A 17,743-nucleotide genomic window follows, 5' to 3' on the forward strand; every position below is an offset into this window, starting at 1 on the left:
TGGGTCTTTGGCACAACTAGAAACTAGAAGTGGAAATTGTGAGGAAGCAGATTCTGGCTAAACATTAGGCGTAACATACTAATGGTAAGAGCAGTGCTGGCTGGTGGCTCCATTGTTGGTGGGGTGCTGAATCGGTTCTGGGTTTCAGTCAGAACCAGCCAGAACTCTAAAGGAGCTGTCCAAGGGGCTCAACCCATTTTGGGGATAGGATTCAGCACCTTGGATAACTCCTTTAGAGCCTGACTGAAACCCGGAGTGGATTTACTGTCCCACCGACATTGGAGCCACCACCCACCACTGCTGAAATGCATATACACATTCAGGGTATCATCCACTTTGTCTCTTACTCCCCAGTCAGTATGCCAAGTGAGCCAACAGTCTGAATCATACTGTTGGCTCACTACGGTTACAGTGTGTTGTGGTTACAGGAAGGTATTTCCTTGTCTTCTTTATGTTGTTTTCTCTCATGTTAGGCCCAGGAGTTTCTGGTCTTGAAACATGATACCGCTGTGTGGTTTTTCAAGGCCAGGGCCTGGTCTACAGCCAACCAATTGAGTTACGGAGAACTTTTAGGTAGGCAAAACGGAAAAGATCCACAACCTTACCGAGGGAGAGCAAAATTGATTACAAATGCAAATATGTTTAAATCCTAAGAATAGCTGCATTTGTAGCCAGCTGTGCCCTATAAATAGCTGAAGAAGAGCTACTTATCCATTCTCCCCAGTGAAGGGGAAGAATATGCAAAACCCCCAACACCAGTTAAAAATGTGGATCTGATATAGAGTCACCAACTGACCAGAGGGGGGAAAAAGCCCTCCCCTTCTTATGCCTAATCTACACCAAGCAGGATATTACACTATGAAAGCGGTATATGGCATGTGTCAATGGGCCCCAACAGTGGTCAGTGCACTTCAATACCACTATAAAGCAGTAGTGTGGCTCCTGCCTTTTATATATCGCTTTCATACCACTTTCATAGTGCAATATCCTGCTTGGTGTAGACAAGGCCTTAAAGGTTGAAAAAGGTTACTTTAAACTAAAATATGGTATGGTTACTATTTTGGCCCCTCCCTTTCCCCGTTCAGCCCTGCCCACCACTGGAGCTTCTCCGAAATGGACTTCGGCCCACGGGCTGAAAGACCTTCAGCTCTTCAGCTCCAAACATAGGCTGAGTTTGGATGACACTTGAGGCAACCACGGGGGCGGGAGAGAATAGGCAGATCACCATGTGTTATGTTGTTGGTGCTCTTACACAATATGTTGTCCTGTGGCTGAAAGTTCCATTGTCCTTCCAGGCAGCTGGTGCTCCTCACTCAGTCCTCCCAGCCCTATCCCATCATGCATTGCAAGTTCTGCCGTCTGTACAGGAGCGGCCAGGGCGCTTTCGGGCGCTCCTGCCGGAGAACTCTATGGTCGATGGAAATAACGCACGGTACACGCAACGGAGCCTGCCACATGGCATTTTAATCAACGGGTCTCTGGATAAGCAACGGAACAGCCTGTTGCTTTTCTCCGTGGATTAAATGGAAAAAATAGCATACCGTGAGTTGTATGTCCTCCCCCACAACATGATAAGCAACACAGCAGACGATTGACTCCCCCCCCCCACCGTTGCTTATCGTGTTGTCTGAACCCAGCCATAGTTACCTGCTCATTGCTGCAGATCAACCTGCTGTGAAAGAGACAATGACTGGGGTGGATACAAAAGTGAGCGAACTTATACATCCTGGGTAAATTCATTTGAATTGATCCAAGGATAATTCATTCATTCATTAACATTAAATGTTGAAGAGCTAGTTGTGTGTGTGTGTGTGTGTGTGTGTGTGTGTGTTGTTGCTTTTAATCGTTTGCTAATATTATTTTAAGATTGGAGTGCAGCACATTAATGAAGCCAGAGACGGCCATAATAATCCTGGCAACTTTCCCAAATATTTCCTTTGTTAGGGAAATTGCCCATGGTGCCTAGTTGGACACTTCTCTGGAAGGTTAGTGCTATTTTCGTAAAAGGGCATGGCTTTATCCCTCCACCTCACTTTGTAGCTAAGGAAGATGGTATAATTAGAGTTGGCTCCAGGTTTTCGTTGCCCGTGTTCAAGGCACCATCATGGGCCCGCTCCCTCAGTGAGTAAACCTTCTCACTGCCATGTTCACCAGCTGCTGTTGCTTCTTACTCTCTTTCTCATCAGTCCTACCACCCTCTTACAAAGAGCCAGTGAGTAACTAGGCAGGGGGATCTATATCTCTTCTCACCATCAGTTAGGGTAACCATAAGGAAAGGAGGACAAGGCTCCTGTATCTTTAGCAATTGTATTGAGAAGGGAATTTCAGCAGGTGTCATTTGTAGACATGCAGCCCTCTTCATCACAACAGTTAAAGCTGCAGGAGCCCTGCCCTCTTTTGTAGGGTGACCAAATACAAAAGGGGGAAGGGCTCCTGCAGCTTTACCTATTGTGATGAAGAGGGAATTTCACCAGGGGCTGCATGCCTACAAAGGACACCTGCTGAAATTCCCTTCTCAATACAATTGCTAAAGATACAGGAGCCCTGTCCTCATTTCCATATGGTCACCCTACCATTAATGCGATTTGGGCCAGAACAAGAGGCAGGTGAGCAAGCAGTTTGCAATGATGAAGAGGAAGAGAAGCTGCAGAAGGTTCTTGTCTGTGGGCCCCTGCTAAGATGTGGGCCCTCGGGAGGTGACCAGGGCCCTGCATGTAATCTACTGTAGGTCTCTGTGCAAGAAACAAACATGCAGAGTTTAGTTTTTGAGTAAGAGAAAGACATCTGAGTTAGGATATCTGCAAGCATGTCTAGGTGCTGGCTGTCTCCCTGATTAGGGAGCAGTGGACTGCAGTTGCCTGTTGGAGTATTTAATCTGTGCCTCCACCAGTGGAGAGTGCAGAACATGCATTATAATAGGTAGAATGGATAAGAATGCATTGCATCTTGTAGGTGTGACTATATATGTGGTGTAAGATGACCTTGAGTCAAGTGCTGCCGGAAACAGCATGTAGCTTCACTTAGCAGGGCTACCTCCATCTGGGTTTGACAGGTATCAGTGGTTACATTGAGAAAAGTAAGAATGGTGGTATGACCATGTCCAAAGCTAAGGATGAGGTCATTGGCGTCATAAAAGTTTGAAAAGGCCAGGGTTTGATCAGTTAGAGAGAGACACTGGCTCCATTCAGAAGACACCTTAAACCATGGCTTTAACCATGGTGGTTAAGCCAGAAAGCTAGGCTGTGTTCCGAAGACACCATAAACCATGGTGGTTAAGCCATAAAGCCTTATTCACTGTGGTTAAATCCATGGTTTAAGGTGTCTTCTGAATGCAGCCTGGCTTTCTGGCTTAACCATCATGGTTAAATCCATGGTTTAAGGTGTCTTCTGAACAGGGCGAGAGAGAGAGAGAGAGAGAGATCTTGGGAGAACGAGAAACCCACCATATGTGCTTAGGCTGGCTTCGTTCACCATGCCCTCCATTTAGATAAATATGAACCTTCAATATTGACTGTTAGATTAAGAAGAATTTAGGTTTTACTATGTCATCAATATTCTTGTTGCTACCTTCATTGTACTTTTAGCAATTATAACTTATGTGTATTTAGGAATGTTTGTGATCTGCCTCATCTTAGCTAAAGCTTTTTATTCCCTTAGGCTGTTTGACAATAAAAATGCATTCTTTGATACCATATTTGTGTTGACTGACTTGAGAGAAGTTTCAGGGACCACTACCCATATGCTTTCATTCTTGAAGCCCAAAACACTTGGTAAAGATGTGCAGATCTATCTCTGGGTGGGGTCTGTCCTTTAATGCCGTTGCATCCTCTCTTGATCTGGTGCTCAGATACACCTGTTCAAGCTTGGGAAAGAAGCTAGTCGGACAGAACGAGAAACAGTTACTCATCTCAGCTGGTGGCTCCGATGTCAGAAGAGCTGTGAATCTGCTCTGGGTTTCAGTTGGAACCAGTCAGAACTCTAAAAGAGCTAGCCAAGGTGTGAAGCTATCTCTTAGAGTTCTAACTGAAACCCAGAGCAGGTTCACCACCCCACTGATATCGGAGCCACCAGCCTTCATTGGCCTCCACCTATGCTCTAGATGTAAATTGGTAAATAAGCACAAATATTATAGAGCACCAGTAAGCCTCCAGTGACCTTCCGAAGGAAGCCAGACACCCTGGAACATCTCAGCACTCAGAGAAATGGGGCAAGCAGAACATCATTTATTTGGTCATGTTGTGGACAAGCAGTCAAACCGTTTGAATAAAAATAACATTGATGTCAATAAACAATGGTGGACGTTTTTGTGGAATCACAATAGGGCCTCTAGGAGTTTCGTTGGTGAGCTGAAGGAGGACGGGAGGTTTTCGTTTAAACCCATCAAAGCGAAATTGTCTTTCAGGGGCCAAACAGCAGATTAGATCATGGCTTTGGATCCTGGGCCCAATTTCAAGCGTCATCTCCAGATGGCAAAACAACATTCCAAGGCAGCTGCAATGAGAAGTCAGAGGCGACGGGGAGAGGGGGACACAGGCTTCAGTTGTTTACCTCAGAAAATTCCTACTGACATACAGTATATGCAATATTTGTACCTTTAAGGTCGCGGCTTTAGTTTAGTTCCCCAACACTGCAGATATGTTGGCCTACAACTCTAGGGTGACCATAAGGAAAAGGGGACAGGGCTCCTGTATTTTTAACAGTTGTATAGAAAAGGGAATTTCAGCAGGTGTTACTTATCATCAACTTTATTATGGTCACCGACCAGACTTTACACATACAGAAGAGTAATTTGAGAAGTATGAAGCATAATCAATTCCGGAGAGACCTTATTTTCATAGCATTCAAAAACAATTTTGCAAAAGCCTCGATTGTGTCTCTGTCCTCTGTGGCCCTGAAGCAACGAAGAAGTGCATTAATTTCTAATCTGGTGTCAAGCAACAATTTCTAATCTCTATGTAAAAGGAGCAACAGAGTAGAACATGGATAACCGATTCAATATCATTGCTTCCACATGGGCATGAGCGATCAGGAAAACTGATTTTCTGAAACCTCCCCTGTAACAGAGCAGATAGCAGGACATTAAATCTTGCCAGAGTTAATGCATGCCGATATTTAGGGATGTTAAGTATTGAAAAATATTTTGCTTCTGCCATTCCGTAACTCGGGTTAATGCCTAAGAACAGAGGAGAGCAAGTTCTATCACTGCAGGGTGTCATTTGTATGCATGCAGCACCTGGTGAAATTCCCTCTTCATCACAACAGTTAAAGCTGCAGGAGCTATACTAGAATGACCAGATACAAAAGAGGGCAGGGCTCCTACAGCTTTGACTGTCCTCTTTTGCATATGGTCACCCTATACAACTCCCATAATACCAAGCCAACATGGGAAAGTTGATTTATGAGATTAGCTTTAGGGTTACTGCACAGCCAGTGTTTTATTGGGCTAGTCAGTAAAGTAATATTCTGTGTCAGGTGACCAGCATTTATTTATTTATTACATTTATTACCACCCAACAGCCAAAGCTCTCTGGAAGGTTTGCAACAATTAAAACCACAAAATACAACCTAAGGCACATTATTTAAAATTTTAAAGTTTAAAACTACAGTATAAACTAAAAATAAAAACCAAAATAAAACCTAGCAGCAATGCAGAGATTTAAAATACAATAACAGATTTAAAACAACAGATCTAAAAGGGTGAAGTGTCTGGGAGAATAAAAAAGTTCTTCACGTGGTGGTAGAAAGAGCGCAAGGTAGGTGCCAGGTGGGCCTTTCATAACCACAGCCGAGAAAGCCCAATTTGGGTCTAAAATCTCCAGGAAAATCCAGATTAACCCATCAGATTCTTTTCCGGCCCTGTCTCAGATCCACACAGTCCTATCCAGAAGGGAATCTACAATTATCGTTTTAGAACGTTTCTCACCGGTTTGACGTGTGCATTTCATGGTATTTCGCCACATGATATATACTTTTTGACGTATTTTTCTTCCCTTTTCTTGGTTTTATTTTTCGAACTTCTCAGGAAAAAGTCGAGGTTTTTTGTATGTTGTGCCCGAATTCTTCGTATTAAATGTGTTTCCAGTAGTACTGGGGCATGTTTATTTAATTTCTGTGCCTAAACCGCCAGCAGCCGTTAATCTTTTCTAGCCTCACGAAAGTGAAACTGGAAGTGGCCACTTCCAGTTTCACTTTTGCGAGGCTTGGCTTGGTGTGTTGTTTGTAGGGGGCGGATGTCTTCTAACCTAAAGGTAAGAGAAGAGGAAGTGGGAGGGGAAATGGCAAATAGAAGAAGTGGATTACTTTCCTAAGTGTGCCAAAAAAGAATACTTTCCCACTGAAAGAGAAAACGTAAGTAAACGTTTTAAAAACACCTACGTTTAAAAATGTTTTTAAAAGAAATGTTTACATACTGTAAAAAAATGTTTCATATACAAGTGTAGATGTCTCCCTGGGATCCTATCTTGATCTATTGGATCCTTTGAGGCTCTGCCCTTGATTTTGCCCAGGTATCGTGCCTTGGGTGTCCATTTACACATAACCAAGAGAGAGCAAATCTGGAAGTATTGACTATAAACAGGATATAAACCATAGTAAGGAGGGTGGTAACCTGGTGGCCTATGCCTTTATTTTATTTTTTATAATTAGAGAAGGATTTTAATTAGACATTCCTTAGGCACTTCTTCGGGATTCATTTGCATTGCTCTCCTTTTGCATCTGGAAGGCTATATATCTGGGGAGTGTATGTCAATACAGCTGACTGATACGAACGCAATAAAGAAAATGAAAGTTGCAAAAATGCAAGTTCTTTTACCCTAAGCTTCAGCTAAACTTCTTTAAGCTGCTTCTTTCTGCTCCTTCCTTATGCTCTGGTCGTCTCTAGCTCTCTCTCTCTAGGTGGCTCTCTCCTTTTATTCCCTCTTTCCCTAAAACTGGAATTACTGTTTTAGTCTTGAAGAAATGAAACTTAACTGGAGAAAGGAAACTACACCTCTGAGGGATACCCCCTCCCAACAGAAAAACCCCAGGCATGATTTTATTACCTTGCCTCCGTAGGCCTCAAACCTTCACAGCTGGTTTTATTTATTTATTTATTTATTTATTTATTTATATACCACCCCATAGCCGAAGCTCTCTGGACGGTTTACAAAAGCTAAAAACAGTAAACATTAAAAAGTATACAAAATTAAAAAATCATAAGAAAAATAAAAACAACAGTATCCATTTAAAAACAACAGTTCTGGGGTCTGTTAAAAAACAAATTTAGTGTTGTTAAATGCCTGGGAGAAGAGAAAAGTCTTGACCTGGCACCTGAAAGAGAACAGTGTTGGTGCCAGGCGAGCCTCATCGGGGAGATCATTCCACAGTCGAGGGGTCACCACCGAGAAGGCCCTCTCCCTTGTTGCCATCTTCCGAGCTTCCCTCGGAGTAGGCACTCGGAGGAGGACCTTAGATGTTGAGCACAGTGTACGGGTAGGTTCATGTCGGGAGAGGCGTTCCATCAGGTATTGTGGTCCCAAGCCATGTAGGGCTTTATAGGTTAAAACCAGCACCTTGAATTGGGCTCGGAAATGTATAGGCAGCCAGTGCAAGTGAGCCAGAATCGGTTTCCTTCTGTAAGGCAGAATGTTGAACTGGATGATCTCTGAGATGGTGCAGGTCTATGAAATGCCACGAAGGGCACAGAGATAAGGAAAGATGGCACTGCTAATGCAAGTCATGCCCATTAAATGTGCCTTGATGTCTCCAACATCACTCCTTATCTATCAAATAGATGAGCTCCTAAAATAGCCGTATCAATATGGCAGGCTTCATTGTATCGATTCGTTTCCAAAGTGGCTTTTGGCATGGAACCGCTCGCTCACCTCTCTAGTTTGCAATGTTGCACTCAAATCCTGGCCTGTTAAAAGTCTGTGGGATATAAGTCACCAGAAAGAAATCTGAAAATGGGATCTAAATGTATGAATTAAAAACGTGAATGGTGGGTTCAGTTTAGGGTTGCAACATTTGATGGGGAAAATACAGTGAGGTCGGTAGGATGGAAACAGAGCCTGGAGGAATCCAGTGGGTTTGAGGGACAGTTGGATCATTGCAATTTGCAAAGGTAAACTGCAATTAGCACAAAACTTATGGGAGCTGGCTGTTGGGAGCATTGGACTCCCATACTGGGGGAAAATAAATGTACTGGTTTCCAGTTAGTTTCCAAGCCCTACCCAAAGTATCAGTTATGACTTCATAGCACGATCCTTTGCAAGTTTACTCAGAAGTATGTTCTACTAAAGAAATGTGAGTGGCTACCAGGAGGAGGGACTTTTCTGCTGTAGCACCCTGGCTGTGGAATGAGCTCCCTAGAGAGGTTCGCTTGGCACCTGCATGGCCTCTTTCCGGCATCAGGTTATTTTCCCAGGCATTTCAGCATTTTAGCAGTCTAGTCTTTTAGCTCTGCTGCTTTAAATTTGTAAAACCTCTGCATTGCTGCTCGTATTTATTCTGGTTGTACTTTTTATTCTGGTTGTACTTGACCATATTTTATATGTCAAGATGTACTTTATGGTTTTAATCACCCTGAGAGCTTCGGCTATATGGTGGTATAGAAATAAAATGAAATAAATAAATAAATACTGTGTTCAATGGAGCTCACTCCTAGGAAAGTGAATATAGGATTGCAGCCTTGAAGACCTAAATGGTTTGGAGCCAAGGTATCTACTAAGAAGAAACCCCCAGTGAATTAGGGACACTGGAAACTGCTTTATCCTAAGACAGACCCTTGGTCCATCTAGCCCAATTCAGGGAAAATTCTTTCTTCCCTCTACCTGGAGCTGCCAGGAATCAAACCTGGGACCTTATGCATGCAAACCAGGAGCCCTACCACTGAACTGCAGTCCTTCTAAAGGACCTCATGCCCCTGTATGAACTTACTTGGATGTTAAGATATTGTGGAGAGACCTTCTTGCATGTCCCACCTATCTGAAGAGTTGGTGGGAATACAGGACGGAGCCTCTTTGGTGACCGCTCCTTGGCTGTGTGATATCTTCCTGAGATAGGGTCAGCTTTACTCCCTTATTGATGGCTATATAGATTGTAAGCCTATGCGGCAGGGTCTTGCTATTTACTGTGTAATCTGTACAGCACCATGTACATTGATGGTGCTATATAAATAATAATAATAATAATTTTTATCAGTGTGAAAAGACCTTCCTTTAGAAAAAGGCCTTTGGCCTGTAAATATATCATTATTCTCTCAATAATAATAATAATAATAATAATGAAATTATATATTGCTTGCTCACTTTTATGAGCCTGTTAATTGTACATTTCCTTTGGCTGTATTATTTTAGATCATCTTTAGAAAGTTTTTATTTCGCTTCATTATGGTCTGTGTTGCAAGCTATCTAGCTCTCTAGAAAGGCTGAAAACTAAAGGCTGTGGATAGAACCAGGGCAGAGTCTGCTAAGTTAGGAATACGTGAACATGTGAATTCTACTTTCGACGCAGTCAGACCTTTGGTCCATTACGAGGACAGTGGCTCTTCGGAATGTCAGGCCTGGGTCCTTCTCAGCCTTGCTACATGACTCTTCCTCTCTGGTGGCGGAATTTGGGAACTTCTGCCTGCAACACTTGTGATTTATTATTTATTTAAAGCATTTTTACTTTCCTCTTCAGCAGGCAAGGCTCCCAGAGTGGCTTACGTGAGAGATCAGTAACAAACAAGGCAGACTCTACCCTCAGGCGTACAAGCTAAAAGGCAGGGCAGAAGAGGAAAAGTGAACGAAGAGGGTAGAGGAAAACAAGCAAACTCAGTCATCTGTTCTTAAAGTTACAGCTCTACCACTGAGCCGTTTTGTGTGTCTACTTTCCAAACTCGTTAACTGATTTGATCATTTTATTTCTTTTAGACACCGATAGAGCTTTAGCGCTTCTGGAAGATTATTGTAAGAAGCTGAAAAAGCCAGAGGAGCAACAGTTGAAAAAGGCTATTAAGAAGGTGATGGGCATCTTTAAAAGCAGTTTATTCCAGGCACTCCTAGGTATGTAACACTGGTTATACTTATTTTTCATGGTTGCTACGATTCATGCGTTTGGATGCTGAAGATTCATGACTTACAGATTGTTTGCGCAACTGGCTTAAAGCGGTCGCATGCATGAACACTTCCTGTGATCTGGGAATGTTCCTTCTATAGATTAAGAATTACATGCCTAGTTTGGTATATTAACTGTGCTTGCTGTGATAGTAATCCCCATAGTAATTCTTTTTTCTGTGCCATTTTCCTGAATGAAATGCTGCCTATCCCTAGCTACTGTTTAGTTCCTTGTGGGAACCCAGCACTTTGCAGAGGCCTTTGGGAAAACATTTCACGTCGGGAAAACAGCAGAGGGCAAAGGTTAACCCACAGTGGAGGCTGGTGGCTCCGAGGTCAGTGGGGTGGTGAATTTGCTCCGGGTTTCAGTCAGAACTCAGAAGGAGCTATCCAAGCTGCAAAGCCTCCACTGTTAACCCTCTCTCACAGAGCGATGGTGTCGATCCGATATCGGGGGCCTCCGCAGCTGCTAAAACTTCAAAGATGCAGTCATGGATCTCCAACATATTTTATTGTTTGGCCCTAAAAGGAGGTTGAGCTCTGTAGTGACACTGGGAGAGTAATTGTGAGTAATTGTGCTGTTGAATATGATTGCTAGATGGACAGTAAGTCTTGGATTGGATGGGCGTTCGCCTCGAAAGTGCTCAGAGGTTTTGGAGTATTGCAATAGAACCCTTGAAAAATTCCTGCAATGCCCACCGCCCTTCCCGAAGAATTTATCTTGGGGAAGGTGGTGGAGGAAGCAACAAGGTGTTCCCATGGATCTCACCTAGTGTCTTTTCCCATCAGTGACTAGGGGGGATTCCACATGTCGTACTTCTTCCGCTCTCCACCCCGCCTTCTTCCGCCAAGATCTCCGTCCCGGCCGGCGAGGAGGGAGGTGGGTGGCGGCCCCGGCAAGGACGCCTCTTCCTTGTCTCTTTTACAGGCAAGTTACACGATCGCTTTGGGGTCGCATTGGGGCCGCATGGAAGCGGCCTCAGTACGACATGTGGAATCCCCCTAGGATAAAAGTCCCAGAATCTCTGGGGGGTGATTCCACTCATTCTTCCCCCATCCTCTACATTTTGTACCACCTAACGCGAGGAAGACTTCTGGAGAATTTGAAAGCTTGCACGTGGGTGGGAGATCCAAGACAAATAAGAGGAAGTACTTCTTCACACAGCACATAGTTAAATTATGGAACTCACTACCGCAGGATGTAGTGATGGCGACCAATTTGGATGGCTTTAAAAGCGGGTTGGATAAATTCCTGGAGGAGGAGGCTATCAATGGCTACTAGCCCTGATGGTTGTGTGCTATCTCCAGTATTTGAGGCAGTAAGCCTGTGTGCACCAGTTGCTGGAGAACATGGATGGGAGGGTGCTGTTGCACCATGTCCTACCTTGTTAGTCCCTGGCCGCTGGTTGGTTGGCCACTGTGTGACCAGAGTGCTGGACTAGGTGGACCCTTGGTCTGATCCAGCAGGGCTCTTCTTATGTTCTTCTGTGTGTAGCATTTTTCTTGGTCCTAATAAAGATATTTCCCAACAGTGCTGGGAGAATGTGGTGCTCAGGACATGCAAAGGGTTAGTTGCCTGCTAAGGATTCTGGGCGTTGGAATCCCAGTCACAGACAGGAAAATATGCCCTGCTGGGTCTTTGAGAGCACTCCACACCCCCATCTTCACTTCCCTCATGGCAAGGGTTTTGATCATGGGGGAGGAGAACAGGTAGGTGGCCTTGGTGGGCTCATCGTAGAAACAAGGCCAACACAGGCTGCTGGCCTTCGATTCTGCTCACAAGAATCTGAACAGGCATCCACAAATTCTTCCATCAACCCTAATATTGGAGGCAGAAGGGGAGCAGCTCTCTTCTTTGCTTACATCTGTAGGGCATCTTTTGAAATCTCCCCAGTCATTGTATGTTTTGTCTTTGGAGGAATGCTGGTAATCTCTTTGGCTTGAAATCGTTGGTTTTGAAACTCTTACTTTTGAAGTTGTTGTTTTTTTGGTGGTGGTGGTGGTGGTGGGTGGTGTGTTAAGAAATTTTATACGGGACCAAAAAAGGAGATTTTTACACCAAGGCTTATCTTCCATTGTGTTGTTAATTACAATAACATCCATGTTTGAGTGATCATATCTCAGTTTATTAAGCCAAACTAAGCACAAGACTTTTGCCTGTACAACATTCCTCTTTTCATGGTTTGCATCAATCAAACCAGGAGCCCGTCTACACTTGTCTAGATGAAACGTAACAAGTTGGCAGAGATGACGTCAGCAGTCACGTGATGCTGTTGTTGTTACGTTTCTTCTGACTTTTAAAACCGTTCCACTTTCTGTTAAAATCGTTTTAAAACTAACAATGTGCCCCAACCTTTCGTTGTATTCAATGCCGTCTTTCAAAGTCATGTCTCGTGACCATGGTCTTTGCTTCCTGATTAGGACGTGAGGGCTTTTCTAGGGGAGGGAGAGCTGGCACAACGCGACAAGGGGGAGGGGGAGGGGGAGGGAGGGCGGTGAAAGAGGGGACAGAGGCTTAATTTTTTTAAAAAACCGCTTATCTTTCGGGGCGCACGTGGCCCCTTTAAGACGCTGCAGGGCTTCCCTCGTCCCTACGCGTCGCCCCGCCTCCCTGCCGGCTTATCCTGGCAGGTCTAGCTCAGAGTCACCGGAAGAAGGAGGTTTACTTCAGAGCTAATGAAGAACGTTCTAAAGAAGAGTGTGCCCGGGTAAAACGATAGAAGAAAAGGTATTTCGATTGACTGGGCTCAAGTTGCATTTTGTAACGTAGCAAGGGAGGACGCAACAATGCACTTAAACAACGGTGTAATGAATAGTGTAGATCCTGCCCTGAAAGCCTGAAACCATCGTTTCCATTTCATCCAACTTGAGAAACTGTTGTTGCTGGGTTCAGAACAGGATATGAAACACCTGCTAGAGAATGCCACTTTCAACTCCAGCGGTGAGGCTGAGCGGAAGACCCAGCGCTATTACCTCTCTTGCTTGAAAGAGCAGAAGATCGAGGAACTGGGCTCCCAGCCCTTGATGGCTCTCATTGAGGTGAGTCTGGCTGTGAAGCGGCCCAGGCAGGTTGTGCCGTGAAGGCAAGGGGCTCTTGGTCCAGCAAGTGAGACCTCGGCAGTTCTGCACTCTCACTGGTCGGCCACACTGGGCATGAACTTAGTCAAGGACGGTTGCTTCATCAACCCCAAAGAGCAGAAGAAACAAAACAGTCAGAGCTCTAAAAATATAAGACTTGCCTCTCTGGATCAGAGCATCTGATCCAGTATCCTGTTTCTGATAGCCAGCGGTGCCTCTGGAAACTCACAAGCTAGTTCTAGAGGTGATGGCCGTTCCCTGTAATCTATCCTTACGTGCAGTACTCAGATCTATACTGTGTGGTTCTTTGCGGGGGGTGCTTCCACACAGGGGCTTTAGCGTGGAATCTTTATAGTTTGGTCACTCGCTGGAGCGTGTTCAGAGGAGGGCAACCAGGATGATCAGGGGTCTAGAAACAAAACCCTATGAGGAGAGACTGAAACAACCGGGCATGTTTAGCCTGGAGAAGAGAAGAATGAGGGGAGACATGATAGCACTCTTCAAATACTTGAAAGGTTGTCACACAGAGGAGGGCCAGGATCTCTTTGCGATCATCCCAGAGTGCAGGACACGGAATAACAGGCTCAAGTTAAAGGAAGCCAGATTCCGGCTGGACATCAGGAAAAACTTCCTGACTGTTAGAGCAGTACAACAATGGAACCAGTGACCTAGGGAGGTTGTGGGCTCTCCCACACTAGAGGCATTCAAGAGGCAGTTGGACAACCATTTGTCAAGTATGCTTTAGGGTGGATTCCTGCATTGAGCAGAGGTTTGGACTCGATGGCCTTATAGACCCCTTCCAACTCTACTATTCTATGATTCTATGATTAAACCATGGTTTGAAGTTGATTTACTATGCTTGTTGGTTCCAAAGCCATTAACCATGGTTTCCCAGTTTGGACAAAATGGGAAACCATGGTTAATTAGAGACTTCCTGGCATAATCATGGCTCGAGCAAAGAGCCCTTGCATATCTTGCCTTAATAAGGTGAGATGTGATCATCCGAATCGGCCGTTGTGTTGCTACAGACGCATGAAAGAGTTTTCCTATTAAATCAACAGGCTGTGGGAGGAACATGTAATTTCATAAGTGCATTGATTTTTTCCCCTTGACTTGCAATGACCTTTCTTCATTCCCACGGCATTATTTTATTTTATTAAAGAGATTTTGGAATGGTAAAACATGCATAATCTCTCATTATCAAATTGTTTTGCTCTTTTGATAGCTTAGTTCAGCTGATACCACAAAGTGATTGTCTGATCATATTCTAGCATTGTGAGATGATGCCATTACATAATCAATAATCAGGTTTCATTACGTAATTTTTTAAAAAATAATAATAATCACACTTTTGACATCTGTTTAGGACCAGCTTTGGAAGGTGGCCATATTTATCTATGCATTGAAACGTTACACGTTTTCATCGCTTTGATTTTCTGGCGTTCTGGGGTCTGTCGCTGCCTTGGCAGATTTTGCCTTAACATTTTATTTATAGCGCTTTTTCACTGTGTATGTGGAGGAGACTACCAAAAAGCTAAAACCTGAAAATAAAACACACAGAACAGCGATGGACAAACTTAAAAATGCCTCAGCTCACGAAAAGCCAATTTTAAATAGTGGGCCTTTCACTTAAAGAAAACAAAAATAAAGGGACTTTTTGGGAAAGGAGAAGATGCTATGCCAAATGGGGTTGAAAGGTTTTACCTTCTTCAGGTCCACCTTTCCCAGAGGTCCTACAAGAACAGCGCTGCAGTAGGGTGACCATATGGAAAGGAGGACAGGGCTCCTGTATCTTCAATAGTTGTATGGAAAAGGGAATTTCTGCAGGTGTCATTGGTATGCATGCAGCACTGGGTGAAATCCCCTCTTTATCACACCAGTTAAAGCTGCAGGAGCCCTGCCCGCTTGACCAGATACAAAAGGGGGCAGGGCTCCTGCAGCTTTAACTGTTGTGATGAAGAGGCTTTTAACTCGCATCTTTACAAAGCTTCTGCTTCTAGATTCTTTGCAGGATTATGATTGGCTGCTTTACACATGTCTCTCCCCCCCCCCCCCCGCCCCGGGATTTTATTTCTCGGCCTTCCTATATGTTCCATTATACAACCACCAGGTGGCGCTGTAGTATAGCAGAATTGCGCAGTTACACAAAGGCTCTACAATGTCATTTGGAAAAAATACCACACTTTCCTCATTAGGAAAAAAAAATGTGATAATGGTTGCAACACCAACATCACAGGCACGCCTGATAGGTACGCGGCAGAGGGACTTCTCAGTGGCTGCCCCAAGGCTCTGGAACTCCCGTTCCAGGGAGGCTAGACTGGGCTCCCTCTTTTGGAGGAAGGCAAAAACGTTTTTGTTCTGGCAGGCTTTTGGAAATACTCTGGACCTGAGTTAATGAACTGGATTTTTTTTTATTGTTACTGCTTTTTAATTTTTTTTAATGTTTTTAATTTTACTGTGGATTTAATTCTATTTTAACTTTTGTAAATTTATATTGATATGTTTTAATTGCATATGATTTGAGTCCCAGTACTGGCAAAAAGGTGGGTTGTTGTTGTTATTATTATTATTATTATTATTATTATTATTGTTATTAATAATAATAGAACTTCACCCTGCATCACAAAATTTGGAGAAGCATGAGATCTGAAGAATAATTATGCACCAAATTACACATTAATCTGGGAGGTCACTTCACATCCAAATTCACAAAAATCCTCAAGCATCATGAGTGTTGAGTTTGAAGATTTGAGAAACACCACCCTACAAAGATGTCAAGGTAGCTGCATGGAGCGGGGAAACATCATTCGGAAACAGCAGCAAGGTGATCAATCACCGTATGAATCTCATAATCCTAGAACTCAAGGGGTTCATCCCATGAAACTGACTGGTGGGAGATTCAGGGCAGATACAAGGAAGGACTTCCTCACACAGCACATAGTTAAACTGTGGAATCTGCTACCACAAGACGTTGTGATGGCCACCAATTTGGATGGCTTTAAATGGGGTTGGATAAATTCTTGGAGGAGAAGGCTATCAATGGCTACTAGCTGTGATGGCTAAGTGCTACCTCCAGTATCAGAGGCAGTAGGCCTATATACACCAGTTGCTGGGGAACATGGGTGGGAGGGTGCTGTTGCACCATATCTTATGGGTTCCTGCTTGACAAATGGTTGGCCATTGTGTGAACAGAGTGCTGGACTAGATGGACCCTTGATCTGATCCAGCACGGGGCTTTTAAGTGACATTGGCAAAGGGGTGACATGATCCAGGGAAGCTCTACGAGCTGGATTGGGACCCCTCCCGGCCGATACAGGCCCGCAGTCCAGAAGTTTCTTTCTCCTGCTGTAAGGTAAGTGAGTATTATACTACCCACGGGAGTTGCAAGAGAGAACAGCTTGGTGCTCGGGGCCACTTTGGGGGGATCTGCTTGATTATTTATTTATTTATTTATTTATTTATTTATAGCATTATTATTTTTTATCCTACTCCTCAGCCAAAAGGACTCCGGGAGCGGCTTACAGTCAGTAACAAACAATACCAACAGCCTGCATGTTTAACAATCTAAAAAAGACACGAGACAAAAGGAGATTAAGAGAGAGAGAGAGAGAGAGAGAGGTTAGAGGGAAATTCATGGCGGAGTCGCGCTTCAGACTGGGGCTTCCTGATTCGTTGCTCACATGCTAAGCTGCTAGGCTACACCACCTCCCTAGAAGGTGAGCTGGCACAATTTTCTTGGGAGACCTTCCCCCTTCGTACATTTATCATTAAGAAAAGTGCATGGTTTTTCAGCTTAGGGAGCTCTGCTCTGGAATGAGAACAGAGGCAAGGGATTTGTGTGAGCAAGCGTGTGTGTGTGTGTGCATGCACATTTGTGCGGCATCATCTCTATAAAACATCGTTTTGTTTCGACCAGGAATTAATGCGCCGCAAATAGCTGTAATCATCTTACGCAGCATTAGGTAAAATCTAATCTATATAGGTTTTTCTAAGATAAACCCTGCTTCTAAAGGATGGCACATTTCCTGGATCCTTTCTAAACGCATGCCGGTTTCGTTCTCGCGCTGGCTTGTGTAACCTCCCGTGCATTGTTGAAACTGGAGCATTTGCAGCGTTACTGTCAACCGAGAATCTGCGTGTTCAGCTTTTCCGAGTACGTGATCTCCGGCCGAAACAGAAGAAAAAGAAAAGCTATTCAGATCTGGTGTGTGAGTGCTTCTTTTAAACAAACGAAGAAACTAACGCAAAGTGAAGCTGTAATGCTCTTTTTGTGTCTGAAATTAGTCTTACTAAGAGCTTGATCACCCTGTAGATTCAACACTAGATTATATTCATGTAAATATTCATTCAGCCCTTAGTGCTGGAGTCATAGCATTATTATTACGTATGATTATCGCATGATGGAACCAGAGCAGCCTCCTTCCACCATGTTCCAACATTTTGGATTACAACTCCCAGCATTCCTGGTTATGGGAAAAGCTGGTTGAGGCTGATGTGAGTTGAAGTCCAAAATACCTGGGGCACACCCAGTTGGGAACATCTGGGGCATGTCTGGCTGAACTAGAGGAAAGAAGTCAGCCCTGCAACAA

General features: G+C 44.0%; 1 protein-coding gene across 4 annotated transcripts in view; it reads left to right on the plus strand.

Annotated features, from left to right (window-relative positions):
* The window catches only part of DLG2 (discs large MAGUK scaffold protein 2), a 1,258,440-nt gene that overhangs the window by 21,179 nt on the left and 1,219,518 nt on the right, over positions 1-17,743 (plus strand). For all 4 annotated transcript variants that reach the window (XM_063127200.1, XM_063127202.1, XM_063127201.1 and 1 more), the window contains exon 3: positions 9,894-10,025. In XM_063127200.1, coding sequence (XP_062983270.1) covers positions 9,894-10,025 — 132 coding nt within the window. The remainder of the gene's footprint in view (positions 1-9,893; positions 10,026-17,743) is intronic.

The sequence above is a fragment of the Elgaria multicarinata genome, chromosome 5, assembly GCF_023053635.1.
Source record: "Elgaria multicarinata webbii isolate HBS135686 ecotype San Diego chromosome 5, rElgMul1.1.pri, whole genome shotgun sequence".
NCBI lineage: Eukaryota > Metazoa > Chordata > Lepidosauria > Squamata > Anguidae > Elgaria > Elgaria multicarinata.